Source organism: Physcomitrium patens, chromosome 6, assembly GCF_059467195.1.
Source record: "Physcomitrium patens ecotype Gransden chromosome 6, ASM5946719v1, whole genome shotgun sequence".
In the NCBI taxonomy this organism is placed as follows: Eukaryota; Viridiplantae; Streptophyta; class Bryopsida; order Funariales; family Funariaceae; genus Physcomitrium; species Physcomitrium patens.
In genome coordinates, this window is record NC_143415.1 from 20,860,393 (window position 1) to 20,883,437 (window position 23,045).

At 39.1% G+C, this 23,045-nt stretch overlaps 3 protein-coding genes across 14 annotated transcripts; 2 read left to right on the forward strand and 1 right to left on the reverse strand.

Annotated features, from left to right (window-relative positions):
• The first annotated feature begins 5,362 nt into the window (after positions 1-5,362).
• On the forward strand, positions 5,363-8,372 carry LOC112283748 (glycerol-3-phosphate 2-O-acyltransferase 6). 11 transcript variants are annotated; one of them, XM_024522833.2, is made up of 6 exons: positions 5,363-5,569; positions 5,875-5,942; positions 6,131-6,301; positions 6,422-7,050; positions 7,182-7,865; positions 8,023-8,372. In XM_024522833.2, the coding sequence occupies exons 3-6, from the start codon at positions 6,277-6,279 to the stop codon at positions 8,224-8,226; spliced, it is 1,542 nt and encodes a 513-aa protein (XP_024378601.1). In that variant the 5' UTR covers positions 5,363-5,569; positions 5,875-5,942; positions 6,131-6,276; the 3' UTR covers positions 8,227-8,372. The 11 variants fall into 11 exon arrangements, with proteins under 11 accessions (XP_024378601.1, XP_024378605.1, XP_024378598.1 ...); XM_024522837.2 differs by having other exon boundaries at positions 6,143-6,301; XM_024522830.2 differs by having other exon boundaries at positions 5,883-5,942.
• A 2,401-nt stretch (positions 8,373-10,773) lies between these two features.
• On the reverse strand, positions 10,774-16,040 carry LOC112283747 (uncharacterized). The gene is made up of 12 exons (XM_024522829.3): positions 15,462-16,040; positions 14,827-15,073; positions 14,513-14,625; positions 13,799-13,878; positions 13,334-13,475; positions 13,130-13,210; positions 12,793-12,897; positions 12,422-12,604; positions 12,135-12,227; positions 11,801-11,940; positions 11,607-11,673; positions 10,774-11,382 (listed from the first exon to the last, which is right to left on the reverse strand). The coding sequence occupies exons 1-12, from the start codon at positions 15,861-15,863 to the stop codon at positions 11,266-11,268; spliced, it is 1,770 nt and encodes a 589-aa protein (XP_024378597.1). The 5' UTR covers positions 15,864-16,040; the 3' UTR covers positions 10,774-11,265.
• A 703-nt stretch (positions 16,041-16,743) lies between these two features.
• Positions 16,744-22,848, forward strand: LOC112283928 (110 kDa U5 small nuclear ribonucleoprotein component CLO). 2 transcript variants are annotated; one of them, XM_024523337.3, is made up of 12 exons: positions 16,772-16,969; positions 17,165-17,913; positions 18,441-18,509; positions 18,782-19,162; positions 19,346-20,158; positions 20,403-20,501; positions 20,618-20,776; positions 20,993-21,078; positions 21,360-21,558; positions 21,679-21,789; positions 22,093-22,299; positions 22,571-22,848. In XM_024523337.3, the coding sequence occupies exons 2-12, from the start codon at positions 17,185-17,187 to the stop codon at positions 22,664-22,666; spliced, it is 2,949 nt and encodes a 982-aa protein (XP_024379105.1). In that variant the 5' UTR covers positions 16,772-16,969; positions 17,165-17,184; the 3' UTR covers positions 22,667-22,848. The 2 variants fall into 2 exon arrangements, with proteins under 2 accessions (XP_073390983.1, XP_024379105.1); XM_073534882.2 differs by having other exon boundaries at positions 16,744-17,913; positions 22,223-22,299.
• Positions 22,849-23,045: the final 197 nt, after the last annotated feature.

Below are 23,045 nucleotides of genomic sequence, written 5' to 3' on the forward strand. Positions count from 1 at the left end.
TAAACTTCTATTTTAAAACAAGGTAAGGGATCTAAAAAGAAAATAAGACCTTTATTAAGAATTATTCAAGGTTTTAGTCACACACTCCCTATTGTACCTAAAAAAAACTTATTTTCTAATACATTGTCTTCTTTCGCAACCATGTTTCTTATTTCGTGATTACTTTGTTTCTTTGGACAATGTTAAGCAATGTATTTAGCTTCTCCATAATATAAGCATAAACCTTCTTAATATCATCAATTTTTTTTATGCTCCATGAAGGATTTAAAATGTACCATATCAATTTGCATTGGTTCTGGCTTTAAATAAGTTTTTGAAAACTTAGAAGCTACTATCATTATTTGACTTAATTCTCTCCAGCCAAGTCTTTATTCTTAATATCTTTCAAACAATCGATCATTACATGCAATGGCTTAAAGAATAAATTTCTTCAAAGATTCTATCTTTGGCATTATCGATAATAAATCTTTAATATTATCTTTCAACCCATATTGAAATTGATTGATAAGGATTTTGTCATTCTAATCTACATCATAAGCAAGATTTTGAAATTTAGCAATATATATAGTAGATAATCATGATCTTTACTGTAAAGATAAGAGCTTAGCATGTACTACTCTTTCTCTATTACTTTCTTCAAATGTGGCTATAAACATTTCTATGAATGAATTCAAATCATAAAGAAGTTGTAAATCCTTTTTTATTAAAGTTGCAAACCAAGACAAAGCACTTTGTGATAGAAGTGTGCCTATGAATCCAACTTGAATAAATCCATTAGGATATTGGAAAGGATGCAACTTTAGATAGAGCTTGACTTGTTGCAAAAATCATTGAAATTTTAATCTTGCTCCATCAAACTTCTCAAGCATACTAATCCTTATTTTTATCATACTTGTAGAAGCAAAATTCCCTAGATTTGGTTGTGAGGTCAATCTATTTGTTTCCTTTAGCTATACAACTTCTTGACGCAAACTTTGAACTTTTTCTATAGGCAAAGGAATAGTACCTCCATAATTCACGTTGGAAATATGGGAGATTTTTATTCTTAGAGTATTGACAAGCTCATAAAGATTTGCAATAGTTACAAATCTATTTTCACTTCTACTAATAATAACATCCATGGTTTTTTCTTCCATAAATAAGTCCAAAAAATTCAAAAAGTTAAATTAAAGGAGGATGATTTGCAACCTCTAATATCAAATGAAAATTTCCACAAAGAAGAATAATCCACTTTCTTTAAGAAAAAAATTAGTGTTAGAAAAAAAGATTGTTTGTTTTAAGGTGGATAATTCACAATCTTCAAAGTATTTTGAAGATAATAGAAGTAAAATAATCCACTCACTTTTAAAATAAGAAAGAAATAATAAGTAAGCAATCTTATCAAATTGTTAAGGATATGAATCTTAAAGTAAGAAATCTTCAATATACTCTTGTGTCATTCAAAAGAACTAAAAAATCATTTAAATATGATATAATATTGAACTAGAATGGCTATTGCCAAAAATAAGAAGATTAAAAAGTCTTGAAACAAGACTAAGAATTAGAAAGGCATTGATAAGAATGCAAAAGACTTTACTCTTACCTCCATATATACACTTACTTAGGAACTACATTGTCATATTATAAATGCTTAAAGTATGTAAAAATTAGTTAAAACATATTTTATGTTCATAATTCTTAATGTGTATTAGAATGGTTGATAAATTAATTTTAAAAGAATGGATATAAAAAACTTTATTTTGAATTTTATCTACTTTTATTATAATATTTAAACTATATAAGATTTTGATGTTTAGTATAAAACTTTAAGAGAAGGTAGAAGCCTAAGAATGAAAATCTAAACTACTAAGAGGCTTATGGAGAGGGATGAAATCAAGGCATGGTCGAATGAAGGCAAAAGGTAAAGATCTTTATCTCTATTGGTTGAAAGCCATACCCAATGGATATTCAACAGGCTGTCTATGTCCATAACAAGGATTTTGGCAACTTCAACAGGGGCATTTGAGAATCAAAAGAAAGATTTATTAGGTTTAGGATTTGGACTACAATTTTTGTACAAATTTTAGAAGATTTCGAATTAGGGTGATGAAGTTATAGCCATTTGAAGTTAAGGTGTTGTTTAAGACATACTATTGCTTTTTTGAGAATACAAGGATGTTTTTGATATACTTTGGAGATTAGAAGATGCAGCCACAAATTTGATTCTAAGATCTACATCTTTTGTGAAGGAATTTTTGTATTTGGAGTTTATATGAAGAAGTTATAGAGAGTCAAAGATAGCATATGTAATTCAAAGGCAGTAAGTGAATTATTTTATTGATAGTAATGGTTGGAGCCATATCTTGAGTTTCAAGATGAATTTTTGGCTCAAAATTTTTCAAAGTGTGTGTTATTAAGTTAAAAAGCTATATATCAAAATTTTATAGTATTTGGGTACTTGATTTGTGAGATACAAAGAAATTTGCACATAGATATATATAAGTAAGGGTTTGAAGTTATTGTTAGGATTTTGGCAATATCTCAAGATTTTTAATGAATTTATAATTGAAATTTGTTGAGGTAGTTTTTAAAAGTATATCATTATTTTATATAAAATTCGGATTTGTTTAGATGGTCCAATTTGGAGATATGAGTTGTTGAAGTTTGGAAAAAAATCACCTTAAAGTTATATAAGTTTTTATAATATTTTTATCACATTTTTGGTGATCTTTGGTAGTTAAGGCTTATGTATTGATGTAATTTTCCCTATAGGAAAAATTTCATATATAAAATTGATTTTTCTTTTATCTAGAGGCTTAGTTGAGCATTTAATAATAGCCAGAAGCTCAGCACTTTCTTAAGGCAAACTCTCTGTATCACAACAATGTGGTGATGTCTTATAGGACCTCCAAAACATGTTGACTTTGTAAGACACATATCTTAACTTGTAAGGTAAGATTTTTATATGTATTCCACATAACTAACTTTTTCCGTAAGTTACCAACATGTGGTTAATTTGTTGACCTAGTTTCTAGCCTAATAATCAATTACAAATACATATAAAGTCAAAGCAACATCTATGAAGCTTTTAGAAAGCTTTTCTAGAAAATATTATGAAATAAATCTATTTTTACCTACTTCTACTTAATCACATAGAAAAATATTAGAATAAATATGTATGTCCATGACAACATGTTGAAAATATATTGTATGAGTTTAATATTTGTCACATAGTCTACAAAGCATTCCTATGTACCTCTTTAGTTAGATAGTATATATAGAGGCCATAATAATGTCTTTTTTATTCTTTTCAATGCCTTTTTTTATTCTAATTTAGTTTCAAGAGTTTCTAATTTTTTTGTCTTTGATAATAGCTATTCTAATTTTTTCTTGAATATGCATATTTTTTCTTTTTGATTTTTCATCTTCCTTTGATTTAAATCTTGCTTGTTTCTTTATATTTGTTAAGTTCTTATTCTTAAAAATTTAATAAGAATATATTTATAATAATAGAGATTTATCTTTCTTAATTTAAAATAAATTATTTTTTGTTTATAATATTTAATTATATTAGTGGTTGTAGATTACCTACTTTTATACTAATTTTATTAAAAAAATATCTTCTTTTTAATTATTTTTTATTTGTTGATATAAGTAATATTATTTTTTATTTATTTATTATGTGATTATGGCCAAATTTGTAAAAATAACAAGTACAATGGCATCAATGAAAGAACAAATTAAAAAATTAATACTTGTAATGCATAAACTTTCTTTATTACCACAAGCAATATGAAGATTAGTTAGAAATAAAGATACAAAGATGGTTGGTGCTACTTTAATATCTATACACATACCATCATTTTTTCCTATTGTAGAGCATCCTACAAGCATTACTATTACTTTTAAAGAACGAACAATTACCTTACTTAAGAAATTCGATGATATAATTTCAAATTTTTGAGGATTTATCAACCAAGTATAATTGGTGATTGAACTTCAACCTCAAAGCTATTCAATTTCAAGATTACATGTTAAGTTTATTAAAATATCACTTTTAAGTTTTTTCTTATTATGGTTTTATCATTTCTTAAACAACTTGAGGCTTTCTTAGCAATATTTTAATCTATATATAAAAAATATGATACAGTTTATATTGCAACCAATAAGATTTGGATCTTTATCTAATAAAATTATTCAATATCTATATATGATTTAAAATTTTGAAAACTTATAAGTGATACTAAGTAAAATAATGCTATACTTATCAACTAATTTTTATAAATTATAATATGAAATAAATAAATTGATGTTAAACTTATTAGATCTTTAAGCATTGATTAAACTTATTGAATTTGTTGTAAAATTTGATAAATTTATTGAATTCAATTTAAAAATTATATATGTATATTATAATATCTTAATAAATACATGAAGGTCTAAATTAGTCTACATGTGGATATTCACTATATCTTTTACTCCTTCCAAAAGCATGAGAATATTATATACAAATTTTAGAAGTTTCTTAAAGCACTTAAAACATTTTCAATTGCAACACCTTATTCATATATAAATTAACATCTAATCCTTGGAAACAATGTCTTTAGAAAAGCATTCATATAGGAGCAAGTTCTTTTTGCCAAAAATATTATTCTTTGGTTTAAATGCCTTCATAAGATCTAGTCATTGTTATAAAAAAAAATTGCTTGTGGACAGTATAGATTCAACAAAAAAATTATCTTTTAAAAAGAGGTATAGAATAATTTCTTGTATCATCTAAAGAAGTATAAAAAAATATAAACAAATTAGTTGAAAAGCCATTAAAATAAAATTAAAACATCTTAAACATGAGACTATTCTTCTTAAGAAATGAGACAAATCATGGATAGCAATACACTCAATTGGCATTAGAATGCTAAAGATAATTAAATAAAACTTCAAAATACACAAAAATATAAACAAGTAGAGAACAATAACAGTTATTTCACATAGTTCTATTAACTCATTATTTATGGATGTTAGGAGTTAAAGCTTGTTGTTTTATACCATGTGTTCACTCTATCAATGCATTGGGTAAAACCTGTTTTTGTGTCAAAAAAAAACGCAGCAACGGCGGAGCACACGAGGAGGATTTGAATTGTTTGATGAGCCTTGCCCTCGAAGCAGTACCGACTCCCCCTTGACTTCTCTCCAGCAGTCCCTCATTCATTCAAACGTTCTCGTTTCCTCCTCCATTACCGCACGTTTCCTCCCGCTGCCTGATTTACTGTAGGACCGAATTTTGTGCCTGGCCCCACCAAGAGGTGCGCTGTTTATTGTCGAAGCGGCGTGCAACCAGTGGAATGTAGTCCAAAGGGTGCACTTCGGTGTGAAAGAGCCCTCTCCCATTTCAACGCTTCTGAGGTACCCCTCCTTAACGATCGAGCAAGAGAGAGAGCAAGCCATTCAGAGCCAGCGAGCGAGACCCAGCCAGACGCTGTGGCATATTTGCTTAGCTTCTGTGATTCATAACAAGCTTTCTCCTTGACGCTCTTTCACTTCCCTTGCAGCTATTTACCTCTCTGCCTGCTCCTCGTTCACCAGGCTGCAGGTCTCCTCTAACTTTTCGACATGTCTTCTATGTAGTCTGAAACTTCTAAATGCATTTCGCACTCCATGGTTTCGAAAATAAGTTAATAAAAAGGAATTAGAAAAGATTGGAAGTTTTGTATTATCAAGTGTACAGATGGATATGTGGGTGGTGTTCGTGTGCGCTTTTCAATTCTAAATCAAGGGTTTTGGTTGGTTACTGGAATTTATGACCCCATTTTTTGAAAATTACCAAAACATCTCTCCATTAGGGTTCATGTTGTGATTGTTATACAAGAGCTTCTAAAGATGTTCCTATGATGAAAGCTTTTCAGGGAAAGAAAGAAAAACAAAATGTCTCTAATTTACGATAGTGAGACATATCTGCCTTACAGGTGTACCATTTAAACCTTCTTGGATCAACTTCTGAAAAATCCCACATTCAAATGGTTTCCAGTTTATTATTACGCACAGTTAACTACTACATTCTCAGAATCATTTCATTTTAAAACGTCCTTAAAAAGTATACAAAATCATTACCTATACAACACAATGACCTGATTTGAGAGAAACGTTGTGGAAGATGATTTGTCAGGGAGCTTGAGACAACTCAGCTCGACAGCCTTGTCGTGAGTTTCATACCACCATCGTCACAAAACTTCCGACAAGTTTCTGAATCTCTCAATGTCAGGGTTCCGAATAGAATGAGAATTCATTCTAGATGTGAATATGGAGAAAGTCGGCAAAAAATCAGGTAAACAACCATTCCATTCACATATACGTACATCGTGAAGAAGCTCCGCTGTCTGCCCTAATCTATACACTTCCATCCACGCTTTCTGTTGAGAGAACACTGATCTGAAGTTTCAACCAGTTGAAGGACTCATGAAGAGAGATCCCTTCGATACCATCGACAAGTGCAGTGACAAAGGCAGAAGCAAGCAGACGGTTGTCTCGGATCTCGACGGAACTCTTCTTCGCAGCCGAAGCTCGTTCCCCTACTTCATGCTGGTGGCATTCGAAGCTGGAGGAGTGGCCCGGGCCTTTGTGCTCCTCTTGTGCTCTCCGCTGTGTTGGCTTCTGTACCATTGCGTCTCAGAATCCATCGGCATTCGCCTCCTGATCTTTGTCACCTTCGCGGGCCTAAAAATCGGCGGTATCGAAGCCATCGCACGCGGAACGTTGCCAAAGTTTTACGCGGAAGACGTGCATCCGGACACATGGCGAATCTTTTCTTCGTTTGGGGAGCGGTACATACTTACGGCGACGCCGCGGATCATGGCGGAGACCTTCGCCAAGACGTATCTGGGAGTGGACGGTGTGTTGGGGACGGAGCTGCATTTCACTTCTGGCGGCATCGCGACTGGTTTGTTGATGAACCCAGGGGTTCTAACCGGGAGAAACAAAGAAATTGTGCTGAGGCAAGAATTCCAAGGCTTGAACCTTCCTGACGTGGGTCTCGGAGACCGTCCGTCCGACCACAACTTCATGTCCATTTGCAAAGTGCGTTCCAAAGCCCACATCCACCACTATCGCCTCCGTGACCACTCTCATCCAAAGTCTCTAAAACCCATGAATTAACAACAATAAACAAGTAAAATAATAAAACTACACTCTATGATTGGAATGCGTAGGAAGGATACATCGTTCCGCCGAGCAACACAATACTGGCAGCGTCGAAAGAAAGTCTAATGAACCTGCTGGTGTTTCACGACGGCCGCCTGATCCAAAGGCCCACAGCAGGCATAGCGCTCATCATACTGCTGTGGTACCCGATTGGCGCTGTGTTGGCCGTGCTTCGGATCCTGGCTGGCATCCTTCTTCCCTTCCACTTGTTGAAATTGGTATACAAGTTTCTTGGGGTTGGGGTGGTGGTTCGTGGGACCCCACCCCCAGAGCCCAAAGACGGCCCCGGACGAGGAGGCTACCTGTACGTGTGCTCGCATAGGACGCTACTAGACCCCGTGATGGTGGGCGTGGCGTTGAAGCGGCGCGTGACGGCCGTCACGTACAGCATAAGCCGGCTGTCGGAGGTGTTGTCCCCAATCAAAACAGTGGCACTGAAGAGGAATCGGGAGAAAGACGCGGCGAAGATCAGGTCTCTGCTGCGAGAAGGAGACCTTGCGATCTGCCCCGAGGGCACCACCTGTCGGGAGCCGTATCTGCTGCGATTCAGCGCGCTGTTCGCGGAGCTGTCGAACCAGTTGGTACCTGTGGCGATGAACACGCGCATGAGCATGTTCCACGGCACCACCGCGCAGGGGTGGAAATGCTTGGACCCTTTCTACTTCTTCATGAATCCCAACCCTATCTATGAGGTAGCCTTCTATATATCATGTTTCTGAAAATTAGACCATACTAGTTCATTATTACTCATAACAAAGACTTGTTTGTGTGTGTGTTTGTCTTAAATGCAAACTAGACAGTTGGCACAGTCTGTGTTTGGCAACATCGTTGGAATGGTGGGATTTGTAGGTTACGTTCCTCAACGAATTACCGGTTGAGCTTACATGTGCCGGTGGGAAATCTTCGTATGAAGTTGCGAACCACATCCAACAACTTTTGTCGCAAACGTTGGGCTTTGAATGCACAAATTATACACGAAAAGACAAGTATGGGGTGCTCTGTGGAAACGACGGTTCAATTCCTTTAAAGTCTCAAGACTCCTTTGGTTCGTAGCACATAGTGTTGAAAGCACAGTGTTTCAATGCCTTTGAAATGGTTTGGATAGATAGTATTTTTATATATAATTACATAGCAATTCTTTTACAACTAATATGTTTGATTTTCCCAAAATAAATAAATAATAAATCATAGAATAAAAATATCCTCTCATTTGCGATAAATTGTTCAACGCTTCGATGAACCTCGTTGAGCTTCACAGATTTGGAATAAACAATTAAAAAAAAAATCTGTAGCAAAAGTAGAGTGAAGTGGATTCGGTGTGTGTTGATGGCGTACCTGTGATGGGATCAATCTTCGGATGGACTGTAAATGAGTTTTTAATCTATTGTCGGAGTCTTGTTCAAGGCTCGCTGTTACGATGCCACCGTCTTCTAATATCCTGATTCTATCTGCAACTCGTGTTGGTACCTTGACGATAGACCATTCCTAAAAGCATACTTAATAAGAACGTGATTTGTTTTTATCAGTGTTGTATATCTGAGCGCTAGATAGACATTCGCAGTCTCTTTAACTTACACGGTCTGCTTCATGTAGCGACAAGAGTTTCTAATTGTGGAAGATGAGAGCTCTGTTGCCTGCACCCGATTCAAAAACTCTACGGTTAAGTTCGAATCCGTGGTTACCTAAACAAAATTGCTCGAATGCAAATCAACGATTTCTTACGCTTTCTACAAAGGGAGATGCGATTCGTGTCTGAATTCAGTGCAAGCTTCGGAAGTTGGCAGAACTTGGGTTCGCCTTAACGCTAATTTGGATGCACCACATAACTACCCTTACCATCACTGGCATGTAACCCACGTATCATCCTTCAAGACAATCCCATTCTATCAAGCGATTTCAGGTCGTTTTGCACTCTAATTAGGAAGTTCATGGAAACAGTTTCATCAAGAGGGTTTCAAGGGGGTTGATTCGCCGCCTTTGAACCTGCCGCCACATCAGAGCCATCTCATCAGTACTTCATGAGGTTCAGCGAGTAACAGTTGTAAGGGTACAATCAGACTACTCCGTAGGTACAGATCATCAACAACAGAAGAGCAGGACTTAACATCGTCGGTTGTAAGCTTGAAGATTGTCCGATGCGGATTCTAAGGAATTCTAAACTCACCCGATTTATCAAAAGGATAATCTAGCAGACACGTTTGGTACTTTCTCCGGTTGAATTTACTGCAGAGATGTATCTGAAATCCTGAAAAAACCTATCAAAAGACGATCAAATTCCTGGTTTGAGATGGGAAGATGAGTGCCAAGATCAGCAATAACATCGGCCAAGCGCCTCCAAGCTTAGGTTCAAGCCCATGCGGAGAACCTCACCGAACATGCATTTACGCAACAGCAACGTCACTACGATGAATGGAATGTATGTCGTGCAATCTAACTTGACAAACAACTTTTGCATGAAGCATTTTTAATCGAATACTAACCAATAACAGTATTGAAGTTTATTAGAATTTTGCATTTGCAAGTTTAGAATACAAACCACAATATTTTGTGGATCATCTTATTAACAACCTAACATAAGAGTATCATAACAACTTACAAGATTATCCAATTTAATATGAATTTTTCTATCAATTTTACAAATTTTGGATTCTCTTAAGAAGGAAAAAAAAAAAAAAAAAAAAAAAAAGATAAATGAAACTCAATTAAAAAAAGTTGAAAAAATCTTGTAAAGAAATTTAAAATCAAAACAAAAACAAAATAAACAGAAAAATCGCTTAAGTTGTTGCTTATTGTAGAAAGTAATAAGTTATGGGATAAAAAAGAAGTTGGATTGTGAATACAAGAACAATTATTCTAAAAAGATTAATTGATACAAAAATTCTTATTGTAGATCTATTCCATAAACTGCAAAACACTTGGATTTTATGCAAGATATCATATGCTCATTAAGGGGTGTCAATGCAATTTGGATCTTTTCATCTATTTGTCCTTATGGATTTTCCAACATTGCTTTCTTCATCCCTTTTTCCATACCTATTTATCATTGCCTCTAAATCATTTTTTCATCTTTATTTTTGTTCATTTAGTCTTGTACTTAACTGTCTCCATTACTTCAAAGTCAAGATTTGAAGTTGACATAGTACAATGTCAAGTATCTGTACTTGACAATTTTCTCTTCCATATCCTTTTCCTAAGATGACCCGCAAAGAAGTTTCCTTTTCCATGGTTTTCAACATGTGAACCGCAATTCTCAAGCAGGTCTTCAAACCTCTTGGATCATCTCTTACCAAAGCTATGCAATTCTGATAAGCCATTGTAAAGCATCTGATTTGGTTCCCTCTGCCTGCAGTTTCCACCCAGCCCAACTCGAAGCACCTCTTGAGAATGGATCCGTGACCGTGTAAGAATTCGCATGCAAGCCTCCAGAACTGTAACACATATCTCGCGATCTATTGACCAATACACTGCTTGTAGTTTCAAATGCACGCAAGGGGTAATAAGAGCTTTCTTAAGTGTTGCCAATTCAATTGCAGTATTCACTCCGTCTCGTAACCAGCACTGAAGTGGCTTCTCAAACAGACAAAGAAGTACAAGGGTACACACTGAGAAAAATGTTTATATACTGATTGATTCAGCCAGGTCAATGCTAATTGGGCAACCCAATCAGAGATTGGCAAATCACCTAACAGATACAGCTATTCCGAGACTGACCACAAAATCATCATCCTCAAACAAGTCTCAACTTGAGAGGTCAGGCTTCATTTCACTAGCTCCCTCCTGTAGATGCGCGTACAACAGTAAAAACAAGTGTGGATCAGACTTGATAAAAGCACATTCACTAATGTGCCCACAGTAGATGAAGGCCTGAGGGAGACCCCTGCTGGTTGCCTAGTTTTACGATAATTTCGTTCATCAACTGGTATGGGTCCCTTGAGAAGCCAAATTTGCACTTCACATCTGGTACGATTCACTTGAAAACCGGTGCAGGAAAACAAAGGGACTAACAAGAGCATCACGTTAACACTACCCCGAGGTTGCAGGAAACAACACTGCAGCCATCGAGCGAATGAAGTCATAGGTATATAAATCGTGTTAAGCACACATAACTTGGTCACAGGCTTGTAGGGCCTGCCCAGCGAAAAACCGAACATCCACATCAGGGTCTTCCTGAAGTTCCAACAAGCATGGCCGAATTGTTTGCTCCACAACCTGCAAGTATATCGCAAGGACAAGATCAGGCTAATTTGACGATTCGACAAGACCCAATAAGGAGGGAGGAGGAGAACGGGAAAAAGAGGGACCAATTATTGCTGTGATATGAGTGAAAAACCGAAGCACTTAACGTCATTAATATCACCATTTCATTATATCGAATTGGTGCGGTAGTAACAACTATCACAAGCAAATAGGAAGGAAGAATGTTGTGGACTTACTGTGGATTCAACTATAGGAATCATAGATTGGAGCATTTTGGCGACGTTAAATTTGATGTTTGGAACCCTGTCATCCCAAAAGATAAAAGAGTAAGCTCAACACTCAAGATTTACCCTATGCCCCACATGTACACATGATACATGTTCATGTAACATTTGAATAATTCAACGACAAAAAGAACATACAAGTGTACCTGTCTTTTGCAGCATTAATCACCACAGGCAACATGGTCTGGCAAGTGGCTTCTGCGCCAACTACAGGAGCAAGAAGGGAAATTGCAACTAGTACCGTCATACGGTAAAGATAATGAGGATTATTAATCTTATCCATAACCTGCAGCACTCACCACGTAATCAAAAACCGTTGGCTCCATGTGACATACAAACTTCACTTGAATACACCCTTCCCATCCAAGGTTTATAAACTTTCAGGTCCACAAGGATAAAACTAGACTGGAGTGAGTAGAAGTAAATAAGAAACTCATAAGTCCCATTCGATGCAAGATCAAACCCCAAGTGAACAAGTACCTGCGGAATAATGTGTTGTAATGCCCACTCCGAACCGAACTCTTCTGCAAGCCGTTTTAGATTGTTGGCCGCTGCCTCTCGGATAGAAAAGACCTGTGCAGCTTAGCTTTTAATGAGATTGGACTAAAATGGGCTCAAATACGTAGATATTTAAAATGATAAGCTGGCGTCTCACTCTGTGTCCATATAACACCATCTTTTCCAAGGAAAGACTCTTCCTACAACTTGGAAGAATGGATCCCACGTAACAAATCCACAAATGTACTACTAGATGGTAAAGTTTGAACCTGGTCTCCAAGCCACTGCATGCACAGTGCTCCCAATTTGTCATCAAAAAAGTCAACGCCTAATTGGCTGGCCAATAAAGGTATGTATTCAATTATGGCCAGACGAACGCGCCAATGTCGGTCCTCAGCCAACTCGACAATGGCTGGTAACAGTGACTGAGACAATAAATCAATGCCTATCACCTGCAAACAAAAAGTACTAACTTCAGATTCCCGGATATTCTTCCCCGTTGTCAAAGACCGTCGGCGCCAGAATAGAGCAAACCACATTCATGAACAAACCGGAGAGACATGAAGTCAACACACCCATCACAATGAAAGGATCTCGACATGTATCATAATATCCTTTGTTGACAGAATTAACTACTTACTTGGTTGACTTGGTCTAGCTTGCTGATGATATTAAGTCGTACATCTGGAAACTCGTCCTTCAAGAGAGCTAGAAAAATGGGCAGAAGTTGCTCAATGGTGGCTTCCTGTGAAATTGACACCAGGAATGAGTTGATGGAAAATTAAACGACATTTAGTCTAGAGCTTTGACGTCACCACAAAGAGAACACACCGTATCAACTGTTGGTTCGAAAGAAAATAGACCACACTGCCAAACATTGCCAGCGAAGTGTCATCTAGGGCAAAGTTGATTCGCAAGGTTAATAAAATACAAGGTTGTCGTACTAACAGGAAAATCCAAGAGTTAACTTCTCTGACCTTTCCTAACAGTGGAGCCATTCCCATAATAACCGATGCAAGTGCAGCTCGTACATGTTGCGATGAATCAGTTGACAACTCCTGAAATCTCCACATTGATTGTATGAGTTAAAAAGCGACAAAGGGTTGAATAGCACTAGACATCCAATCTGTTAGCAGATAGCATCAGAAAGTAGCGTCCTCAATTGAGCTTAGAAGAGATACCTTCACACAGGGAAGTATATGCTGCTGGGCAACTTGGGGGCTGACGATCCCGCAAAATTTAGTGACTTTTCCTGCCGCCGCAATACGCACCTCAGCTTCATTATCCCGCAGTAGGCGTACGTATGCAGGTACAAGCTCCGTTCTACAGATAGAGAAAAAATGACAGGCATCGGTACCGAATCTCAACGAACTTCCGAATGTAAGGTTCAGTCGTCAACAAACATCGACACGATCGTAAGCAAGCCTCTAGTGAAGTGCTAAAAATGATTGAATTCCCTTTCTCAAAAATTGAGTGCAAGCTTTTCCACCTTTGAGAGACCAACTCTGTCCTTACTAGACAAAAACGAAGGAAACATTAACCTGACAAGCAGACAAACATCTCCCAGCATGGCCTACAAAGCCAGAAATAAGAAATCTCATCCTGCACTAATATAATAGCTGCAGAAGAAAGTTCTAGATGAGCACCTGGTAGGCTCTGGCCCGACCGCCTCACATAGCTCGTACAACTGGTTAGCTACCATGTAACGAACACGCCATGACTTGTCCTGGAAGTCCACAGGCAATCGAGAAACTAAAATAAGATAACTCTACATTTGAACTTAGTGTGATAAATCCGATAGGAACTCTGGAATCTTCCCAAATAGAAGAAGCTGAGGACTACAGCATTGAAAAGAACACAATAAAGCGAACACCATACGAAAGCTACGACTTCTTCAGAAGAATTACTGCAGAGAACCATCTCAGAAAGAAAATTTTCAATTTGTTCAAAAACTAGCAACGGAGTAACATTCTTCATTTAAGGTGTCCCACTCTAGGTTAGTCACCAACACCTGCCCACTTCAGGTATTATTTTCTAGGAAAACCCTGCTGACATCGTAGGACGTCATGTCTACTCAAAGTTCTCAAATGTGAAGACAACAATACTACGAAGAATTGAGAATTAAGAAAATGCGATGCCAAGAGCAGCCAAGAGATGGCTATGGAATACAATTTCAGATGAACCAAACGCAGTCGTACGACTCATGTGCAACTCCATTTTGTCTCACCACATTGTTCTTGATGTCATTGATTAGCACTATATATGTCCAATTACAGAATGGGTATGCCATTTGAGAATAATTTCAGGAGAACGACCGGACAGGAGTAGGTGTGTGGAGAAATAGTCTACGAATCCCCTACCTGTGAGAAGCTCACTATAACGGGAAGAACATTTGCCACGCAATCAGCCGGCTCCAGCAGTTTTCCTAATGCAGCGCAACCCTCCACTGCTAGAAGCCTCACTGAGTCTTGATCTGCAAGTAAGATTTCGCTATATCAATCGCTGATCAGTTCATATCTAATAGAAATTCGTCGAACCAATACACCAACTGCAATTTTGACTCCATAGCTGATCCATGCCTTGCTCTAAGCCACCTACCATACTCGGCGTTCAGCACTAGGAAATCTGGTAAGATTGTACAAAGACATAAAACCCTCTCGAAATGCATGCATACCATCTTGTGTGAGATCCCTGAAGAAGGTCATAATATCAGTCTTCAGGTACATAGCTTCAACTGTAGACGCAAATTTTCCCAAATTCAGCGCCGCGGATCGTCGCACCATGGGCATATCATCGTGGCAGAGCTGATTGTAAACCGAGCGCAACTCAGCTCGAAGAAGATCAGGGGCGCTAGGGTAAGCAATGTGGAAAAGACCGCAGGCTGAAACTCTTGCAGTGAACCATTCTCCAGCACCGAGTCTCTGTTATCGTCCACAGAACATGTCAACAAAAGCAAGGCCAATAATCATAGGGTCGAAATGATCAAAAAACTTGCTAGTTGCAGCAACACATGCCGATTGATGAGTCGATTCGCATACGCTGCATTGATCCTCCTCAGCGAGGACTCATACTCGAAACAGAGTAACTCTCGTAGAATTTCAGTTTGATTAATCCCCACAAAAAAATACGAAACCTAAAACAGAGATCAGAAACTATAAATCTGGTAAACCATCTTTCCCCAAAGAAAAGAATGTTCCAACCAAAACTTCCGAGATCGTACAACCACGGGTAAAAATAAATAAATAAATAAATAAAAAGGTCGCACAAACCCAGCGCAACAGAAGACGTAGAGGGAACAGCGACGCAGACCTTAACCAGCGGAATGAACCATTCCACGACATCGCGCTCCTTCATTTGCGCCCCAATCTTGCACAGGCTCTCCACGGCCTTGTCACGCACCACAGTCTCCTCCACGGTGCACAAATTTTCGAGCGGTGGCAACAGGACGTGCGCGTACTCTACCCCGCCTATGTACGAGATGAACCCCCCTAACTCGTCGGCCATGGCCAGCAAAACCTCATCGTCATCGTCGTTATTCTCGCACAAAAACGGGATAAGCTCCTTGCGTGTACGATCCTCTCCCAAGGCTCTGGCGATGGTAGACAATCGCCGGATCGAGTTCAACCGCAGCTGTATGTCATCGCTCTTAAGCTCGTCGATGAGAATGGCTATGGGGTAGAGCGGCTCGTCTACCATCGCCATACTCGCCATCCCTGCCACTACGTCGTCCTCGTTTCTTACCTAAACCTCGCGTCTGCTCCAATGGTCCGGGCTCACTCACACTCGCCTCACACAGCGACGCAGAGATCGATTTGCTTTCAACCTAACCCGCAATGGCATGCCTTCGGGTCCACCGCCGCACAGACAGACACACACGCACCCAAATCCCTTCACAGGCAAAATGACGAACCCCCGCCTCCGCCTCTGCTCTCTCCAATACTCTCTCTCTTTCTCTGTCCTCTGTGTTGCTGTGCAATGAATGAGGACATTCGTTTCTTTCGTCATTTCTCATCTAAATCCACCGTGAAACCGACTCCATGCACCTGAAAACTTCACTTTTTTAGTTTCTGGAGAATTTTGAAGGGTTTTTCTTTACATGGTTGGAAAAATGGATTTTTCAATTTTTTTTGATGGAGATAAAATATGTTGAACGGGAAAATTTTATTTTTCTGTGTGATATGTTGCATTTCCTTGCAAAGATGCTAGCTTGATGACCTTGTAACAGAATGGGTGAAAGTATTTATTCTTCATGGATAGTTTTTTCCTTGGCGATTATTTCTTGTAATGCTGGATTTTACAGGAACAAGCCTCTTAAGTTTACGGTATAGCATTCATGTTGGGCACCAAACCTGCTCTACCTGGCAACCGCAACAATTCTCACAGACCTGCTCAGAAACCGGACAAATTTCATGAACCAATCGTGCGATGGTTCCATGTTTTCATTATTGCAGAAAATAAAAACCCCTCGATACCCAGAAGCTCATCTGCGTGCAACAAGAAGCTTAAAAGAGGACAGAATCAGGAGGCGCAGTTGATTCCCAATTCTGACGACGAGCTATACAAGAGCAGCTGGGCTTGGAGAAGCAGAATCAGACTGAGCAACAGTAAAAATATATATATATCCCTGATGGACAAAAGAACTGTTCACTTCAGGGATGGATGTAAAACCTTTGCACAGAGGGAGAGAATTGTGAGTGAGAGGATGTTCGGCAGTGTCGAATATGTGCTGGACTGAGGATGTCTGTGTTCTCCCGCTCTTCTTTGAATGAGAGTGTTGGCTTGCCACGTCTGAGAAAACCCATTTACGGGTTTTTGAGGTTTTGGTTTTTTCCGGGCCTGTCTGATCATCTGAAGACGTTGCGTGACTGCACTTTCGGTTTTTTTGTTTTGTTTTGTTTTTTGTTTTGTTTTTTTTTTTTTTACGTTATTTTTTGATGCATGTTGTTGAGTGTTTTGAAGGTTGTGTGAATTGGGGAGGTAGTGAAAGCGGTGTTAATTTGTGGGAGGTTTAGGGGTTTGGAGGAGGAGAAGCATGGATGACAGCTTGTATGATGAGTTTGGAAACTACATTGGGCCGGAGTTGGACACAGACGAGGAGGACTCTGAGCAGGAGGAGGAAGAAGACGAGCAGAGAGGATTAGAGAATGGACATGATGATGGTTATTTGGAGAATGGGATTGACGACCGTGGGGACGATGCCATGGATACCGAGGGGGCGGTGGTGCTGGCGGAAGACAAGAAGTATTATCCCACTGCCATGGAAGTGTACGGCGAGGGGGTGGAGACGTTGGTTATGGACGAGGACGCGCAACCTCTCGAAGAACCTATCATTAAACCTATCAACCTGAAGAAGTTTGAGGTGGTAGCGAAGGAGGTGCAGACATATGTATCGACGGAATTTTTGATAGGATTGATGGCAAACCCTACGTTGATCAGGAATGTGGCATTGATAGGGCATTTGCAGCACGGGAAAACGTTGATGATGGACATGTTGTTCCAACAAACCCACGCTGTGAACACATTGGACCCTACTAGCGAAAAGCACTTGCGGTACACGGACACTAGGATCGATGAGCAAGAGCGTCAAATATCAATCAAGACCGTTCCTATGTCGCTTGTGTTGGAAGACAGTGCGGGAAAATCATACTTGGCCAATATAATGGACACGCCGGGCCACGTGAACTTCTCAGATGAAATGACCGCTGCTCTTCGCCTCGCGGATGGCGCAGTTCTTGTTGTTGATGCAGTCGAAGGTGTTATGGTAAGCGGCTCTTTTTTGTGTTTACCAAGAACCTGAGGGCGATCATCCACGTTAAGTGAACAAGATACTTGATGAAATGAAAACGTTTTCACTCAATTGAATCTTCATGAATAGTCCCGGTTGCAGTTTAATATGATTATCACAACTCTACATAAGATATTGGTTTATGTATTAGTGTTTTGAACTCTATCTCTAAATGCCACAATACAGTTAAGGTCGGAGCTTTGTGGCTCCTATGCGTCATGGCTGGGTCTTTTTGCATAGGATTAGAATGGGAAATGCTGGAGTAGCATTTGTTGTCTGTATTTTATTGTGTCTTGGTCATGAATAGCTTTCCGAGGTGATCTAGGAGATGTTTCTTCTGGTGTTGGTGCTTATAGGATTTTGCTTAATTATGCAGTTGAAGTCTCAAACTCTAAACCCTGGTGAGTGTTCAGCGGATATACAAATTGTATGATATGATTAGTTAGAGGCCTTCCATTTATTCTTGCATGATACTGATCTCATGTTTTCATTTTGGAGAGTAGGTTAATACAGAAAGATCAATCAGGCATGCTATGCAAGAGGGACTTCCTGTTGTGGTTGTTATTAATAAGGTGCATGTCATCTTCAACCTCTTTTCTTGTGTTTCCAAGTATTCTCTATTGTTCAAATTCGTGAATACCTTGAATTGTATGTAGTTTGTAAACCAGTATCCTGAATTGAATAGAACAATTCCCAGAGTAATGTCACTAGTGATCACATTGAACTTGGGATAATAATGTCTATCCCTTCTTCCATCATCAATAACTTCTCTTTTAGAATAATCGTAGCGGCTAGTTTTACCAAACTTATGAATTATGTATTTAGATTGTGTATGTGTATGCAGGTTGATCGGTTGATTACAGAGCTGAAGCTACCTCCCACAGATGCATATCACAAGCTTCGTCATACCCTTGAAGAGATCAATAACCTCATATCCCTATATTCATCTGGTGTGGACGGGGTGCCATTAATTGATCCAATGATTGGAAACGTGTGCTTTGCAAGTGCCACTGCTGGGTGGTCGTTTACGCTTTTGTCATTTGCTAAACTCTACGTCAAGCTTCACGGGATTCCTTTTGATCCTGCTAAGTTTGCTTCAAAACTTTGGGGTGACACTTATTACCATCCGGATACTCGTACATTTAGGAAAAAACCCCCTCCTGGTGGAGGAGAGCGTGCATTTGTGCAGTTCATATTGGAACCTCTGTACAAGATCTATAGCCAGGTTTGCTCTTTGTCATTTGATGTTTCAGGTGCAGAAAGTGGCATATAATCTTTGTATTTATTTGTTTTGGTTTGGAAGATACTTTGTACACAGGTTCAGTTGCTAAAATAACCTCGAGTTCAAGTTGATGTTGCTCGTTTATTTTTATCTTTATGTTTAAAATTTCAGCTTTTTCTTGCATAGGTGATCGGGGAGCATCGTAAGAGTGTGGAAAGGACTTTGGCAGAGCTGGGAGTTACCCTAAGTAATGCGGCATACAAGCTAAATGTGAAACCACTTCTTAAGCTAGCATGCAGTTCAGTTTTTGGATCTGGGACAGGTTTTACTGACATGCTGGTGAAGCACATCCCTTCAGCTAAAGATGCTGCGGTTACGAAAGTTGAGCACACCTATATTGGCCCTCAAGATACTGAACTTGCACAATCTATGCGCGACTGCAACGCGGCGGGACCATTGATGGTCAACGTCACCAAGCTTTACCCGAAAGCTGACTGCAGCCTTTTTGATTCATTTGGGAGAATATTAAGTGGTACCATCCGCACGGGGCAATGTGTGAGGGTTCTAGGTGAAGGTTATTCTCCAGATGATGAAGAAGATATGGCTGTTAAGGAAGTCACCAAACTTTGGGTTTATCAAGCTCGCTACCGCATTCCAGTGACGGAAGCTCCAGCGGGGTCCTGGGTTCTCATTGAAGGAGTCGATGCTTCAATTATCAAAACAGCAACTCTTTGCAATGAATTTCATGATGAGGATGTATATATTTTCCGTCCATTACAGTTCAATACTCTCTCAGTGGTGAAGACTGCGACTGAGCCTCTCAATCCCAGTGAGCTTCCTAAAATGGTGGAAGGACTCCGGAAGATTAGCAAGAGTTACCCACTCGCTATCACCAAGGTTGAGGAGTCGGGGGAGCATACAATATTGGGCACTGGCGAAATATTCCTGGACTCTATTATGAAAGATCTACGTGAAATGTACTCAGAAGTAGAAGTCAAAGTACGTTATCTCTCTTTAGTCCATTGATTGTATACAAGCTCTTTCATGATCCAAGTTTGCTTTTCTGGTTGTGATATCCTTAAGGAAATTTTAATCTCTCTCTCTCTCTCGCTCTCTCTCGCTCTCTCTCTCGGGTTGAGAGTCGGGAGAATGCCCTTTAGATGCTTTCTTTTGGAAGTGGTTTAAGGTTGAAATTTCTTTGAAGCTTATCATTCTGACAGTGCTGCTACTATGTGGCAACCAGGTGGCCGATCCAGTCGTTACTTTTTGTGAGACTGTGGTGGAGACGTCCTCTTTGAAGTGTTTTGCTGAGACGCCAAATAAGAAAAACAAATTGACTATGGTATACCTTATGTTCCTCTTACTTTCTTTTCCTTTTCTATGAAATAAATAACTCGAATTCTATGTATCATGACGATAAAGCTTATGAAGTACTAAAATTACCATTTATGTCTCCAGATAGCTGAGCCGTTAGAGAAGGGGCTAGCAGAAGACATCGAAAGTGGAGTAGTATCATTAGACTGGCCTCGAAAGCGTTTGGGTGATTTTTTCCAAACAAAGTACGACTGGGATCTTTTAGCAGCCCGGTCAATTTGGGCCTTCGGTCCAGATAAACAGGTATTTGGGGCAATTTATTTACCTTTTGGAGTTTGTTGTCATATTTTAGTAAGCTGAAGACAATCTGCGAATTCTTCGATGACCATTGTTTATTTCACAAGAGCTGATGAGGAACTTCTTGGATCTTGTGCTTGATTAAAGTTTTACTATGTTCGAATCCTCAGCAATGTTAGGTTTCTTTTTGTAATGCCGGGGTGTACAATTTGTGTTTTTTAGGGACCAAACATTTTGCTGGACGATACATTACCAAGTGAAGTGGACAAAGGCCTTCTGAATTCTGTGAAAGATTCTATTGTCCAAGGGTAAGCCATAGTCTAAATACATGCGGTTAACTGCCACTTTGGGTCGTCTTGTAATTTATATCTTCCACCCGGTATTTTATGGAGGCTATTCCAAGTTGAAGTGAAGTTCTAATTCGATGTGCCGTACATTGGCTAATTTGAATCTAATGTCAGCTGCTTAGATTTCCTTGTGCTTTGCAACTCCTCCAAAGATCAGCATTGCGACTGCTATAAGTAGAGGAGATAAAGTTTTTTAGTTAGGAAAAGCAATATAGACTTATTTAGATGAGTGATTTATGCAGGTTTCAATGGGGAGCTCGTGAAGGACCTCTGTGTGATGAACCAATACGCAATGTGAAGTTCAAAATTCTAGATGCCGCTATAGCTCAAGAGCCACTACATCGGGGCGGTGGCCAGATAATTCCAACCTCTCGACGTGTTGCATACTCAGCTTTCCTTATGGCGACTCCCCGGCTCATGGAGCCTGTCTATTTTGTGGAGGTACTTGAGTGTTTTTGTCGGTCCTATCTGAATGTGCTAGTAATGTTTATCTTAAACAGGTTTGTGGCTGATTTCTGCAATAGGAAGGCTTCTAACCTTGATATATATTATTTACCACAGATTCAAACACCCGCAGATTGCATGTCAGCAATCTACACTGTCCTTTCGAGGAGAAGAGGGCATGTCACTGCAGATGTACCGAAACCCGGCACTCCAGCATATATCGTTAAGGTAGCAACTTGTCTCAGCTTTGAAATTCTCTAGTTATAGAACGTAACGGTCAATTTGATCGAATCTGATCATTAGCGTGCCACTACTGATTGAACTTGGGTAGTAAATCATGTGTAGAGCAGTAGCGTAGTGTTTCCTGTGTGTTGCTCAATCGTCAACTTCACTTCAGTAGTATTTCTTTATGATCACTCAATCGATTAGACGAATTTCAGAAGCTACGATTTTGCTACTTTGAACCACATAGGGTGTTTCTTCTCGTGCCAGCCATTTAGTACTTCTATGGTTGTTGGTGTGGGACTGCAGGCGTTTTTACCAGTAATTGAATCATTTGGTTTCGAAACTGACCTTCGGTATCATACACAAGGACAAGCTTTCTGTGTATCTGTTTTTGATCATTGGTCGATTGTACCTGGTGATCCTCTTGACAAGTCAGTTGTGCTGCGACCTCTGGAGCCAGCTCCAGTTCAACACCTGGCTCGTGAATTTATGGTCAAAACGAGGCGTAGAAAGGTAATGAACCTTTTTGGTCTCTCCTCCAACTATCGATTTTCGATTGATTGTCACGTTTGCTAACTCCTCCGTATCACCAGGTGTAATCAGCTAACTTTTGTTGTTGAACTGATGCTTCGAGCTATGATTAGTGTGTATTTTGTGTGAGTTTATCGGCTTTTAATAACAAAGTAACTCCTGGCGGAACACTCTTTGGGTTCAGTTTTTGCTTTTCTTACTCATAACTTCGGAGATGCATTGTTGAATATACGTTATTTCTGTGCGCGTGCAGGGAATGAGTGAAGATGTGAGCATCAACAAGTTCTTCGACGATCCTATGCTTCTAGAGCTGGCACGACAAGATGCAGACTTGCAGCAGATCTTGTAGTTCTTAACAATTAGTTGTTAGTAGAATTTGTAGGAAGGACGGAACCCGGAGCTGGGGAGAGGCTGTCGTCCATATTCCCCCATTGAAAGCTGAAGAGGCCGAGTGTTCAGGGTGTATCGGTACCATCTGCAGGGGAAAGTTGTACAACTGACACTATTATTAAACAAACAGATTAGTCACCACTTTTGCATTGCCAAGTAGCTCCGGATCTGATGTTTGGGTTGTTTGGAGGAGCATTGTTGGGAAACTAAGTCAATTTCCAAATCACCACAGTTATACACCATGGCTTTAAATAGACTTGTAACAAATCCAACAGAAGAAAAGTCAAATAAAGTCATGTATGTATACTTACACACATGCAAAGGACCAATAGGATACA